The 14,003-nt window shown below is 32.4% G+C and overlaps 1 protein-coding gene across 15 annotated transcripts in view; it reads right to left on the reverse strand.

Moving 5' to 3' along the window:
* Positions 1 to 2,122: 2,122 nt before the first annotated feature.
* The window catches only part of LOC140049977 (guanine nucleotide exchange factor DBS-like), a 47,965-nt gene continuing 36,084 nt past the window's right edge, over positions 2,123 to 14,003 (reverse strand). For 12 of the 15 annotated variants that reach the window (XM_072094953.1, XM_072094948.1, XM_072094942.1 and 9 more), the window contains 9 exons: positions 10,540 to 10,638; positions 10,166 to 10,258; positions 7,862 to 8,188; positions 7,658 to 7,750; positions 7,497 to 7,575; positions 7,340 to 7,391; positions 7,045 to 7,228; positions 6,484 to 6,709; positions 2,123 to 4,744 (listed from right to left, as the gene is read on the reverse strand). In XM_072094953.1, coding sequence (XP_071951054.1) covers positions 4,629 to 4,744; positions 6,484 to 6,709; positions 7,045 to 7,228; positions 7,340 to 7,391; positions 7,497 to 7,575; positions 7,658 to 7,750; positions 7,862 to 8,188; positions 10,166 to 10,258; positions 10,540 to 10,638 — 1,269 coding nt within the window. In that variant the 3' untranslated portion in view covers positions 2,123 to 4,628. Of the gene's footprint in view, positions 4,745 to 5,600; positions 5,635 to 6,483; positions 6,710 to 7,044; positions 7,229 to 7,339; positions 7,392 to 7,496; positions 7,576 to 7,657; positions 7,751 to 7,861; positions 8,189 to 10,165; positions 10,259 to 10,539; positions 10,639 to 14,003 lie in introns of all 15 variants that reach the window. The other 3 variants (XM_072094946.1, XM_072094952.1, XM_072094951.1) reach the window with 3 other exon arrangements.

Here is a 14,003-nt window from a genome sequence, read left to right on the forward strand (position 1 = left end):
ATGCATTATTGTTATGTCGCTACTTGTGGTCGAAAATCAATAGAAAAAATATTTGATGAACTGTCAAGGGTTGTAATTAAAATATCCTTATTTTGAACTAAAACTGGAACAATAATCGAGGCATAGGCTGGAGTACTTACATACAAATAAAGGATCATCGACAGTCACATTGTGAAAAATGCCATTAAGGAATAAATCGTGTTAAAAGCAAATTCAAATGTTGATTTTAGTGTCATATTCAGGCCCGTAGCCAGGGGGGGTTTTTATGGTTCGGGCGAACCCCCCTTTACAGCGAACCCCCCTTAACCGACTGCGAACCCCCATCCCCGACATGCCCAATACCTCACCCTCATCTCCAAAACTCCTCCAAATACGTGCCCCACAGTACAAAAAATTGTTTGTAAATTGAAAAATGCGTAAACTTGTTCGTGAACCTTCTTCTCTGTATGAGCGTCAACTAGCGATACGTGTCTGTAAATTTCTAAAAGCTGCAAATGAATTGCCGATTTTAACCTGAAAAATAAATGTTTGGTCCCTGCATGTAACATGATATTGACGCGTCTCATAGCGAACTGGGGCACGAACGATTCGTACAAAGGACACCGCCAGACAACTGCGTACCTATAATTGTTTAGATCACTGGCAGTCAGGCAGCATGCATAAAGTATATAGCCTTCCGACGTACATCAGTATTTATGTGTGACTATGAAGTATAATGTATCATAGAGGATTATAGTGAATATTAAAATTTTACACTATAATATCTATGGTATCAAGTACTGTAGTTCACATTATGGCATCCGATTATTTTTTTCTAGACCACCAGCCGATACGTACTAAAATGTATCAATATCACCTATTTAAATATTTATATTCCTCAACAAATTGCTGTAAATAAATATTATAGATAGAGCTAGCAAATAGCATTTGCCTTCAACCAGTGTTCTTTTTTCGGGGCTGCTCCTAGATGTACGTTCGCATTGAACTTGAACGCAAAACAAAATACGGAGTAAATGATCAAACAATCGGCGGTTCCGCACAGAGCACGCGCATCTAACATACGGCAACAAATAGTTATCGTCCTTTAAATTATCGACGTGTTTGAAAAGGAGGAAAAAAGTACGATCTTTTTGCTCATTGGTAGCATGCTGCACGAGAGTGTCTTTTCCGGCCATCTAGGGGTGTCATTTAACAAAATTCGCTTCGCATCAGGCCCCACCCCCAGGGGTGGGGGGGGGGGGGGTTGACCCAAATATTTAGTGTCCGAACCCCCCCTTGACCGATCCTGGCTACGGCCCTGATATTGTCAATAGTTTTACTAGTGACTCTAATGTTAGTGGGTTAGATTGACTTATAAGGTGGGTTACTATTAGAAGGCGGGGTTACTATATTAGAGTGTGAGTTCTATTAGAAGATGTACGGTATACAAGAACCATTGTGTAGACACAATTTTTATGTGTGTAGATATAGCTCGTAGAAATTATAGTGTACACATCTTTAGCCTAAAAAGTAGTGTCCCGCTTTGTGATAATATCTGCAAAATTCTGTTTAGACATAGAACAATACTTCGATCGGTTGATAACAACATTTCTTTCCCAACAAATATTTCAAAGAAAAAAAAACACATGTTCACATGAATTTTTTTTTATAGTAGCAGCATATAGTAGTAGGCCAAAATGTTAATGGAATATGTTCAAGAATTATTCCATGATATCTCAGCAAGTGTACTAAATGCATTTAGAAAATTAGTCAAAAAACAATCTCGCATCGGAACGGCATAGCATCTAAACTTAATTTTCTTTACTTCTTTTTAAACTTCTTTTACCTCAAGGACTCCTTGATTTTATTATTGTTTTATATCTTGTTTTTTTATTATTTTTTTATCCATATTAACTTGTTTTATGTTATTTTGATCAAATGAATGAATGAATGTAGGCGGCTATTGTTTAGAGAGCGGCGGCTCACTCGTCACAATTAAGTTTTCCAATTCGATACTTTTTCTCTCTTATCTTGGATCATGATTTATTTTACAGCATGATCTTGAATTGATTTTACAACTCATAAAATATATCTAATTTAATAATATCTATTTAATATAGAAATAAAAAAGGATTTAGGCCTATCAAATCTTTTAATAATAGTAATTTATTCAAGTGTCACAACAAGATCATAACAAAATATAACAAAAACGGAAATTAATCGAACCAGGGTTTTTTCCAAATGATTACTATGGTAGTCTATGTAATCAACAACAGCAGACATGGAAAATTGTAATCATAGTGATTATTAAATCTAAGAATGGACTAAGTTACTAAGTCTATAAATAGTGTACCTACTGTAAAGTATACAATGCATTTGGCCTACCTATAGTCAAAACCTGTTGGGACTATTACATACACACAACATGAACTCATGTGTATTTACGGGTGCAGGTCAACTCGGCCCTAAACCGTCTCGGCCAAAGTCAAGTCGGCCCCACGTCAAGTCGGCCCCAAGTCAAGTCGGCCTCAAGTCAACTCGGCCTCACGTCAACTCGGCCTCAAGTCAACTCGGCCTAAAGTCAACTCGGCCAAAAACTAATCCGTCAACTCGGCCTTTAAAAAGTATGGAACGCCAAAAGTGCTAATATAGTAGTTCATTTATTACAATGGCAGGATATAGTACGGTTAGGCCTACATAATAGATGAAATAAAACGGAAATTTCAAATTTGATTATAATGGAGAATCCAATGAATACATTTATGGGAAATTTTCAACGTGAGGCGCGCCCGTTCACCGTTCCGTTTAAAACATTCACACCTGTTCCGTTTTGTGACGTGACGTTAAAATAGCAGCCGTTTCTGGATGATCATCGGATGATAGTGAGGAAGAAATTATTCTTTTTAGTTAAAGATGATATTACAAAACGGGACAAAAGATTCCCGATGATAGTATAACAACACACACCATGACAAATTCCATGAATCCATAATTAAATACAATAAAATCACAATCACATCCCTATGGACTGTTATGGAAGCAAATTTCTCTCTTTCCATGGTGTACTGTATTAATTATGAATAATTATGAAGTACTAAACGAAATGAAAATAAAAATGTCATACAAAAAAACCGTAAGGCCTATTTGAAAATAATGCACATTCATGTCTGGGTGTGTGTGTGCATGTAACCTATACCCATAATGCTTATGCAATTTGTTTTCTTGCCTTTTGATTTGTTATGATTTTAATGTCATTTTATTCTTTTGATGTATATCTGTACAGTTTTAGACCGAAGTATATTGTTTAAATATTATTTTTTTTAATGTCTTCTTTGACAGTTATTCCTGTATACAAAATGTGAAGAAATATTTGTTTATTTCAAACAATATAAATAAATACTACCTATCAATTAATATTATTTAATCATTAATATTGAATTTTCCGTTGTATTTCGTCTATTTAGTATTATGTAGGCCTAACCGTACTATATCCTGCCATTATAATATTAACTACTATATTAGCACTTTTTGCGTTTCATAGTTTTTAGAGGCCGAGTTGACGGATTAGTTTTTGGCCGAGTTCACGTGAGGCCGAGTTGACTTGAGGCCGAGTTCACGTGAGGCCGAGTTCACGTGAGGCCGAGTTGACTTGAGGCCGAGTTGACGTGGGGCCGAGTTGACGTGGGGCCGAGGTGACGTGGGGCCGAGTTGACTTGGGGCCGACTTGACGTGGGGCCGACTTGACTTTAGCCGAGACGGTTTAGGGCCGAGTTGGATCAAATTCGTATTTACATAGCAGACTGTCTTAACTGTACCTGGTTTCAAATAACATTGTTGTACTCACAAAAGAGCGATTTTTTATGTTTTTACTTACAATAAACTAATCAACAAAATATATTATTTTTTAAGTTTTATAATTACAATAAAAATAGAAGGTTATATGTTTGAATTTCACAAGAAAAGAAAAACTGATTGAAAAAAAAGCTATCTACATTTCTTCAGCATGTACATGATTACTAATAAATAACGAAAACAAATTTTGTTATATAATCATAGGTTTTTATGCATTAGTGTTGCTCTGGTATTAAAACAAAAGTCAGTTCTAGCTTTGACCAAACATAATTTCTCCAATTGAGTATTGGTCTGTTATAAAATATAAACTTTAAAAAGCTCTGTCTACACTATTAAACTATTTTGACAAACAATATATCACTCTTATATTTTGGCACATCATATTTTTTTGTCAAACTACAGTTTGATAGTGTAGACAGAGTTTTAGATAATCTCTTAAGATTGTCGAGTGAGGTTGGGCACTGTTAGGCCTACTTTATTAAACCTCAAAAAGAAAATTACTTTACCTAAAATATTTATAACCAACAAGAGTCATTAATAAATCTTATTTTACATTAATTAATTTTGAAGCTATTTATTATTATAGTAATTAAAATCAATATTCTACAATTCAATTTGTAAATAGGCCACATAATTTTATATGATGTAACTAATGCTTATTGTTGAAAAGCCAGACGAATACAAATAAAGCTCTTTGGACATCTTTGAATGACTAATGTTGAATAAATAATTTGATAAACTTTATCAATATTAGTCATTTGTAGTCGAGCAGAAAGAATTATTCAATGCTGCTGCTGCTATGCACGTGATTCAACTCGTATCGCATTGCGTTTTTGAAGTGATTTTCTGGAACCACTACGGCTACGATTGCGTCTTAGGTGCACTGTTGGACGATGACTTCTTCTTGAAGACTCTGGATGTAAACAAAGATCAAAACATATTTATCAATCAAAAGGTAAAGGTTTACCCAAGGAATATTTTCACAAAAGTGCAAAATCTAATACAGTACTTTGAAATAAAATTAAACATGAGTAAATAATTCCTCCTGAAAAGTATTGGTGATTTGGAAGTTGTGTCATAATAAATAATAAAAATTAATCAGAATACTGTATATACTGTAGTATATAATAATTAGTCATAATACTGTACAACTGTATATAATTAGTCATAATACTGTACATACTGTATATAATTAGTCATAATACTGTACATACTGTATATAATTAGTCATAATACTGTACATACTGTATATAATTAGTCACAATACTGTACATACTGTATATAATTAGTCACAATACTGTACATACTGTATATAATTAGTCATAATACTGTACATACTGTATATAATTAGTCATAATACTGTACATACTGTATATAATTAGTCATAATACTGTACATACTGTATATAATTAGTCATAATACTGTACATACTGTATATAATTAGTCATAATACTGTACATACTGTATATAATTAGTCATAATACTGTACATACTGTATATAATTAGTCACAATACTGTACATACTGTATATAATTAGTCATAATACTGTACATACTGTATATAATTAGTCATAATACTGTACATACTGTATATAATTAGTCATAATACTGTACATACTGTATATAATTAGTCATAATACTGTACATACTGTATATAATTAGTCATAATACTGTACATACTGTATATAATTAGGAAAGTAAATAAAGTTAGTGAATTAAAATGATACAATTAGCAAAAAAAGTGATGGTGGTATAAAACAAAATGCTCACCTTAAACATAATCATATATATAAAACTTTTTCTGCTGTTAACATGAAAACAAAAGAAAAATCAAATGAAATGAAATTGTTAAAAACTAAATCAATGCATTAAGCATAAAACAATAAATTTTTAAATTGAATACAATGCAATGCAATTAAATCAGAGTTGTAGCCCGCATGTTGTGCAATGCATGCATGTGGCAGTTCAAGGGGTTGTGTGTATTTAGCACTTTTCAAATTCAAATTCTTTATTGTAACAAAGTAAACATTGTTGAATTTACAATATTAAATAGCAGTGAATAAGTGCATTTTTTTAAAATATTAAATAGCAATTAAGATATAATTAAAAATACAAGTTCATTACAACATATAAAAATAACATTAAAATATTAAAAGCATTTGATAAAATTATAAAACAAGTGCTGAGTTTATAGGCCTACTGTATATAACATTTTTTGTTTTATCTTATTAAATATTAAAATCTCGGCTCAGTATACCACCAGGGGTCCCTAACCGGGAGCCATGCTTCCTCAGTCCGACCCCAAAAGGGAAACGAAAAACTGTCATGACAAACAGGAGTGGGGGAGGGGGGTTGTCACAGACTGAATCACCATTCATGTGATAATCTGTAGTTGATAATAAAATGTCCAGATATGTTAGTTCTGACACATTATAAAATGATATTCTTATTGTTATGATGTTAACACCAAATAATTAATGTGATTAGTCTTGTAATTGATCAATGGGTATGGGTTAAAACCAGAACCAAACACACTTGTGGCTATGGCTTTAAATAAATAATAAGTTGCTGATAGCTTTTAAAACATGGATGCAAATAAAATAAGATTAATTAGAATGTTAGCATGGCACCATGTTTATACATGACTACACACCTTGAGGTACATATGAAACACTAGTACGAGTTGCACGCATTGCAAGTGATTCCAAGTAACCAGCAGGAACCCAGCCTTTTTCATTTGTCAAGTTTTTGCGTACAAGCCACCAGCCTGATTTTCCAACACGTTCTACTTCTACAATGTCGCCCTCTTTTACAGGAAGTTCGGTCTCCTCAACAGTCTCATATTCAGCAAGAACAACGTATTGGTTCATTGCAATAACCTGGATCATAGTTTAGCAATGAATGTTAAGGGCTAATTATATATATGTTGATTGGTGGAAGCTTAGCATATAACTCTCATTAGCAAAAGCAAGCATAGATGTTCTTTATAGTCATTTATAAATCGTTTAATAATTAAGCAACAATGAATAATATATTAGTTCTATATGCAATGAAAGATGTATGAGAAATTGTCATAAAGCTAAGTACACTGTATGGTATTATTAGTTATTTATAAATCATTGAATTATATTAACCCTAGCTTGAAAAATAATATTAAATAATAATAAATTCAAAGAAACAACAAATATATGAAATGGTAAATAATTATATTTACTTGAGTGTTAACAGAACATGTGTCATCCATCCCATCATCAGAATCGCTAAATTCTTCACTAGCCCAACCATCCTCATCATTATCTGCTAAGGACATGTTGACAAAGTTCCCACTAGCAGATGATGTTTCACTTGGAGTCGGTGATGGGAGAACTGTTGTGTCATGTCCAAGATTATTATTAATTCTATGAAAAATAACAAGAACAATGTTGTGTTTGACACCTTTCAACAAATATATATATTTAGATATTACATTCCTTTGAAGTATTTTGTAATATAGATTTGTATAGCTTTACCTATTGTTATCAAATATTTCATGAGTCTTTTGTTCGATGAGGTCCTTCATAGCTGAAATAAAAAATATATTTTGAAAACAGATAAACAAATCAGTCATTACAAATTGTGAAACAAATACAAATAGGTTTATTAATAAATCTCAAAATTTTTACTTACCTAGCTCTTCCTCTAGCTGGCTGTGAAGTAGCTCCCTGATTTCTTTTACCCATGTTACTTTAGTCTCATCATTCACAGCCTATAGACATATCATTTCAAAATATTAAAGTATTACATTTACTATAAATTTTGTTTTGAAAAACCAAAAAAGTTTAACTTACCTGTATAATGTGAATTTCTGATTTATCTTGCAGCCACAATTCAAATTTTCTCCTGTCTCCTTTTACATGTTCTGTAATTCCAAGGTCTTGTACCTGATTATTAAAGTAATTAATTTATTAATTTTCATAAAGGTTTCATTAAAATTGTTAACTTATAGATAACCATTGTTCAATGCTAGAATACAATAAAGAATTAGTACGAACCCTTAACTTGTTCTTGTATGTGTAGCAGATTTTATCTTTCAAATCATCCCTTTTCTTGCAGAATAAAATACACTTCTCATAAAGAAACATATGCCTTTGCATTTTCTTAAATCTAATGTCTTTAATATTTCCTTTTTTGTGTTCAACCCATACATAGAAAGAACCTTGCATGAGTAGTTTTCCAAGATCTGAGAGTCTGCCATCAAAGCCTGTGATGGCTATCTGATGCATTGAATCATTCACAAATTTCAAAACATGTAACATACAGTCTAGGGCTTTCTGAAGGTCAGACACACCCGTCTCAGCTGCTGAATATTTTAACATCTCCTATAAAACATTTAATCAAACAATTTATTCACAAGAAAAGTTTTTGATTGCGTTTACAATCCTAGTACTGTATGAAATAAAGAAAAATGATGGATGACATTACAAAAACGTTTTTTGCCATTTAAATGAATCAATCAATAATCTTATAAAATAGAATACAAACATTTCCGACATGATAGAAAGATAATTCAGGAAATGTATATGTATATGTATATGTAAATCAAAGAGCTGCATAGGCAGGATACAGAAAAAAATCAAGATCAAATAAGTTAAAACTGCCTCAATATAGAATTATTTTAACAACATGTTTCGGGCATAGCCCATCATCAGGTGAAAAGAATTGTAACAAAGGATAACATATGTCACAAAATTACATAATAAAACAAATCAGCCAATCAAAGATGTTAACAAACAAAAGGCATAGTTATAAAGGCACGCCTCCAAAAGCTATGGGGTACAAAGCAGGAATGGTTGCTTATAAAGCAGGAAATTTAAAACAAAGACAAAAGCTTCAAGTGTAAATAATTGTTAATATGTGAATGTCTCTGGCAAAATTAATGTTTAAAGGATCTAAATTGTACATTTATGCCGGTAGGGGCAAGAGTGCTAAGCTTTACTATTATTCTTTCTTCTATAATTCTACGAGATGTCTCAGAACCATTACATACTTTAACACCAGAAATTGTAATATCCGAAAGGGAATGCTCATTATTACAAAAATGGGTGGCTACAGGTAATCCGGGAGTCTTTAGTTTAATAGACCTTAAATGTTCTACAAACCTATCACCTAACCTGCATTTAGTTTCACCAATATAAAGCATATTACATTTAGTACACGAAATACAATAAACTAGATTTCTAGTGGTGCACGTAATACGATCTGTGATAACATAATTACCAGAAGGTCCTACTTTTTGGTTTGAACATGAAACGTAATTACATGTCGAACATCTATTTCTATTACATTTGAATGTTCCAGTTGATTCATTACCTTTGTTTTGTAATTTAGATTTAACTAAAGTTTCTTTAATGCTTTGATCACGTCTGTAAGCTATCATGGGTGGTTCTTGAAAAATATCTTTTGTAGCGGATTTATCTTCAGTCAAAATTGAAAAGTTATCGCGGACAATGTTAATAACCTTTTTATTCATAGGATGATACGTGAGGACTAGAGGTATGCGGTTACAAGCATTTGTATTATGTGTAGGTTGCAATGTGTCCTCGTCGTGCGTTAACTGGCAAACTTTTCTTAGAGATTTCACAGTAATGTCAGATGGATATTCGCGTGCATTGAAAAAATCGATCATCTCAGATGCTTTGATGTTAAAGTCATCATCATCGCTACATAAACGTCGAAGTCTAACAAGTTGCGAATACGGTATAGCATTCTTACAAGCTGGAGGATGCGAAGAGTTGTAATTTAGATAAGTGTGCGCGTCAGTATCTTTGTAGTGAACGGATGTAGAAAGACCAGGTTTATCAATAGATAAACTAATATCAAGGAAAGGCACACACTTGTCAGAAATTTCATGAGTAAACTTTATAGCAGGATGAAAATTGTTCACGAAGTTAATGAACTCATTAAGTATATGTATATGTATATATGTATATGTAAATCATACTGTAAATTATAGAAACAGTGCTCATATTCGGAACATGATCTCATAATCGCGTTGAACATAGCTCATTGGCGAAAGTTCCGTATTTTTTAGTTGTATGAAAAAATGTCTCTGGCTGTGTATGTATATGTATATGTATATGTATATGATGAACAAAGGTGTTTAAGTTAAGCATTGTCACGCAAAAAATACACGACATGATAGAAAGATAATTCAGGAAATGTATGAACGAAGGTGTTTAAGTTTAGCATTGTCACGCAAAAAATACACGACATGATAGAAAGATAATTCAGGAAATGTATGAACAAAGGTGTTTAAGTTTAGCATTGTCACGCAACAAATACACAAGTGGATTTACCTTAAGCAATAGCTGATATTTTGTTATCCTTTGAACTGGTTTCAACAAATATGCACTTAAAGGTAACCTATGGCCCAACTGCTTTTGACACTCCTGCAAAACAGAATATCATCAAACACTGAATGATTGCTTTGAAATTAAAATTTAAATAATTCAGAAGCTTTGTAATGCTAACACACATTTTCTATGTAGTAATATTAACAGGTGTCACTGTATGAGCAGGGAGTTGTTAAATAAATTTATTTTACAACTCCCTGGTATGAGTAAACATTGCTGTAATTAAATTTTAGACACGACATGAAGCAATTTTGAAAATGTCGTAATAACATGCAGATTTAGAATCAAACAGTCATCCTTGTGTTGTGAATACTTACAACAAAGAATGGGTTGTCATTTCCACACTCCCTTCTTAGCACCTCAGCCTGTGGTTTATTTTGGCAATAAATACTATACAATTTATTAATTTCATGCTCCTGAAAAATCAAACGACAAATCAAGCACACCATGAAATTAAATGTTGTCTCACTAATATTGTACTTTCTTTTAAATTTAACTCAAACATCTGTGGCCATCTATAAGAAATATTTTCTGTGCTAAAAAAGTATATAGCATGTAGAGATAGAAGGCCCTATAATGAAAAATGTAATTATTAAAATAATTTGTTAAATTTAATGCATGCTTTTGGTAAAGATAGAGTATTTGTTTGTAAAACTTTTTTATTACTATTATTGTAGAGTTTCTAATAACAATATTTTAAATAATTGATATGATAATAATTGATATGATAATAATTGATATGATAATAATTGATATGATAATAATTGATATGATAATAATTGATATGATAATAATTGATATGATAATAATTGATATGATAATAATTGATATGATAATAATTGATATGATAATAATTGATATGATAATAATTGATATGATAATAATTGATATGATAATAATTGATATGATAATAATTGATATGATAATAATTGATATGATAATAATTGATATGATAATAATTGATATGATAATAATTGATATGATAATAATTGATATGATAATAATTGATATGATAATAACTGTATTAATGTTTTATTATTTCAAACTGGCTATGTGATTCATACAAGTATAAAATTAATTGTGACTCAGGAACTTGGGTCCCAAAGCTTCGTGTGAATTTCCCATGGACTAATAGTGACAACAGTCATAATACTATAGTTTAAACAAGGTTTTGAAGGTTATAACTGACTTCTAACTGTATTAAATTGATTAAATGAAAATGGCAACATAAAACCATAACTAATGGTTATGTTCAGTATGTTATTTAATTCATCTATTACATTCCATTCCTTTTGTCAATTTATACCATTTAATTCATCTATTACATTCCATTCCTTTTGTCTATTTATACTATTTAATTCATCTATTACATTCCATTCCTTTTGTCTATTTATACTATTTAATTCATCTATTACATTCCATTCCTTTTGTCTATTTATACCATTTAATTCATCTATTACATTCCATTCCTTTTGTCTATTTCTACTATTTAATTCATCTATTACATTCCATTCCTTTTGTCTATTTATACTATTTAATTCATCTATATTACATTCCATTCCTTTTGTCTATTTATACTATTTAATTCATCTATTACATTCCATTCCTTTTGTCTATTTATACTATTTAATTCATCTATTACATTCCATTCCTTTTGTCTATTTATACTATTTAATTCATCTATTACATTCCATTCCTTTTGTCTATTTATACTATTTAATTCATCTATTACATTCCATTCCTTTTGTCTATTTATACAAATTAACGGACGTAATCCAGTACAGACGCGCCCTATCTGGCAGCGAAGAAAATACTTATTTTCATGCTTTTTTGTTTTCTTATTTGATGTTTGGTGTGGATATTCTGTTTGCATTTAACTGTCTGTTTGTGGTGATGTGATTTGTTTGGTGAAACTTTGTTTGTGCTGTCTTAAAATTGTCAAGTTGGAACTGTACTAAAGCTAGGCCCATTGTTGGTACATATAACATCTCGGATTCGCCGGAAACGTTGCAGTGGTGGAGAGGCTTGTCCTGACGGAACATTCCAGTGATCCTCATTTGCATAACAATGTGTTTCAGTAGAGAGCGTATCGCAGGCTATAAGTATTCCGACGCTAAACTAAGCAAGGATGTATTCGTTTCTCTTAAAGAGCTGGGAATTCTAGCCACCCACCATCGCGGTTGTCGTGGAGGTAGATTCAAACAGAGAGTAATACCAGTTAGGATATCCTCAAGACATAACCATAGGCAGTGTGGAAAAGGTTCCAGTGGATGTAACCCTAACAACCTTGTTCATCTCGCTCAACAATATACTGGGTGGAATTTTCCTTCGTTTTTTAGTAGTAGGAGTAGTCGTATATGTGAAAGACTCAATTCCTTATAAAGTTTGGTCAGAAATTAAGAATGAAGCATTCGAGAGTATATGGATAACCATTCGTCCCAAACGCTTGCCACGCAAAATCGCCAATATAACCATAGGATTGATCTACCACCCTCCAAATTCAAATGATTTAGAAATGTGCAACCATATTATTCACAGTCTTGATTATGTGTGCTCAAAGCACCCGGAAACCGGCATCGTGATTACTGGTGATTTTAACCGCATGAAGGACTATAAATTGGTAAAGTTCCCGCTAAAGCAATTAAGGATGAAGCATTCGAGAGTATATGGATAACCATTCGTCCCAAACGCTTGCCACGCAAAATCGCGAATATAACCATAGGATTGATCTACCACCCTCCAAATTCAAATGATTTAGAAATGTGCAACCATATTATTCACAGTCTTGATTATGTGTGCTCAAAGCACCCGGAAACCGGCATCGTGATTACTGGTGATTTTAACCGCATGAAGGACTATAAATTGGTAAAGTTCCCGCTAAAGCAACTAGTTAAAATACCCACAAGAAAGGAAGCGATTCTCGATTTGTTTTATACGTCATTGGGAGAGTTTTATTTGGCCCCTATCACCGAGCCTCCTCTTGGCCTTTCGGACCATAGGGTAGTTATCTGCAAGCCGGTCGCAAATGTGAAACTTGATCACTACTACACTAACAAGAGCCTTAAGAGGTTGTTTAAACAGAACAATAAACTTTTGTTTTTTGAGGACATTTGTAGTATTAGATGGCATGATATGTATAAGTTAAATGATTGTTATAGTCAATTTAAGTTTTTTAATGATAAGTTACAATCTTTATATAACCATCATTTTCCCCTTGTTCCCTTAACACAGTATGTGATGGATAAACCCTGGGTTACTTCCAAATATAAGAATCTTATTCGTAAACGTCAAATTGCTTTTAAGGAAGGAAATCTTATTGAGTTCCGCTCACTGAGAAACAAAGTTAACCGGATGTCAAAATCCCTACGTAAATCTTTTTACAAAAACAATGTAGCTAAGCTCTTGAATTCGGATTCCCGATCCTGGTGGAAACACACCAAAAGGTTTCTCAATCTAGGATGCAAAGAAAATCATGCACTTGTAGGAATGTCAAATTTGCTGTGTAACGGCAATAATACCTTGCTTTCAAATAAAATTAATCAATTTTTTGCCTCATTGACCACGGAATTTAAACCCCTCCCTCCCCTAGATCCACTATTAGATATTGATGAAATCCCTAGTCACCTTATCATAGAGCTGGAAACTGTCAGGATTAAACTTAATCAAATTAAATGTAATAAAGCCCCTGGTCCAGATGACCTTCCCCCCTGGGTGTTTAAAGAGGGTGCTGAGATTCTTAGTGGTCCTTTATGTGCTATTGCTAACTCAAGTGTTAGAAACG

Source organism: Antedon mediterranea, chromosome 5 (genome assembly GCF_964355755.1).
Source record: "Antedon mediterranea chromosome 5, ecAntMedi1.1, whole genome shotgun sequence".
NCBI lineage: Eukaryota > Metazoa > Echinodermata > Crinoidea > Comatulida > Antedonidae > Antedon > Antedon mediterranea.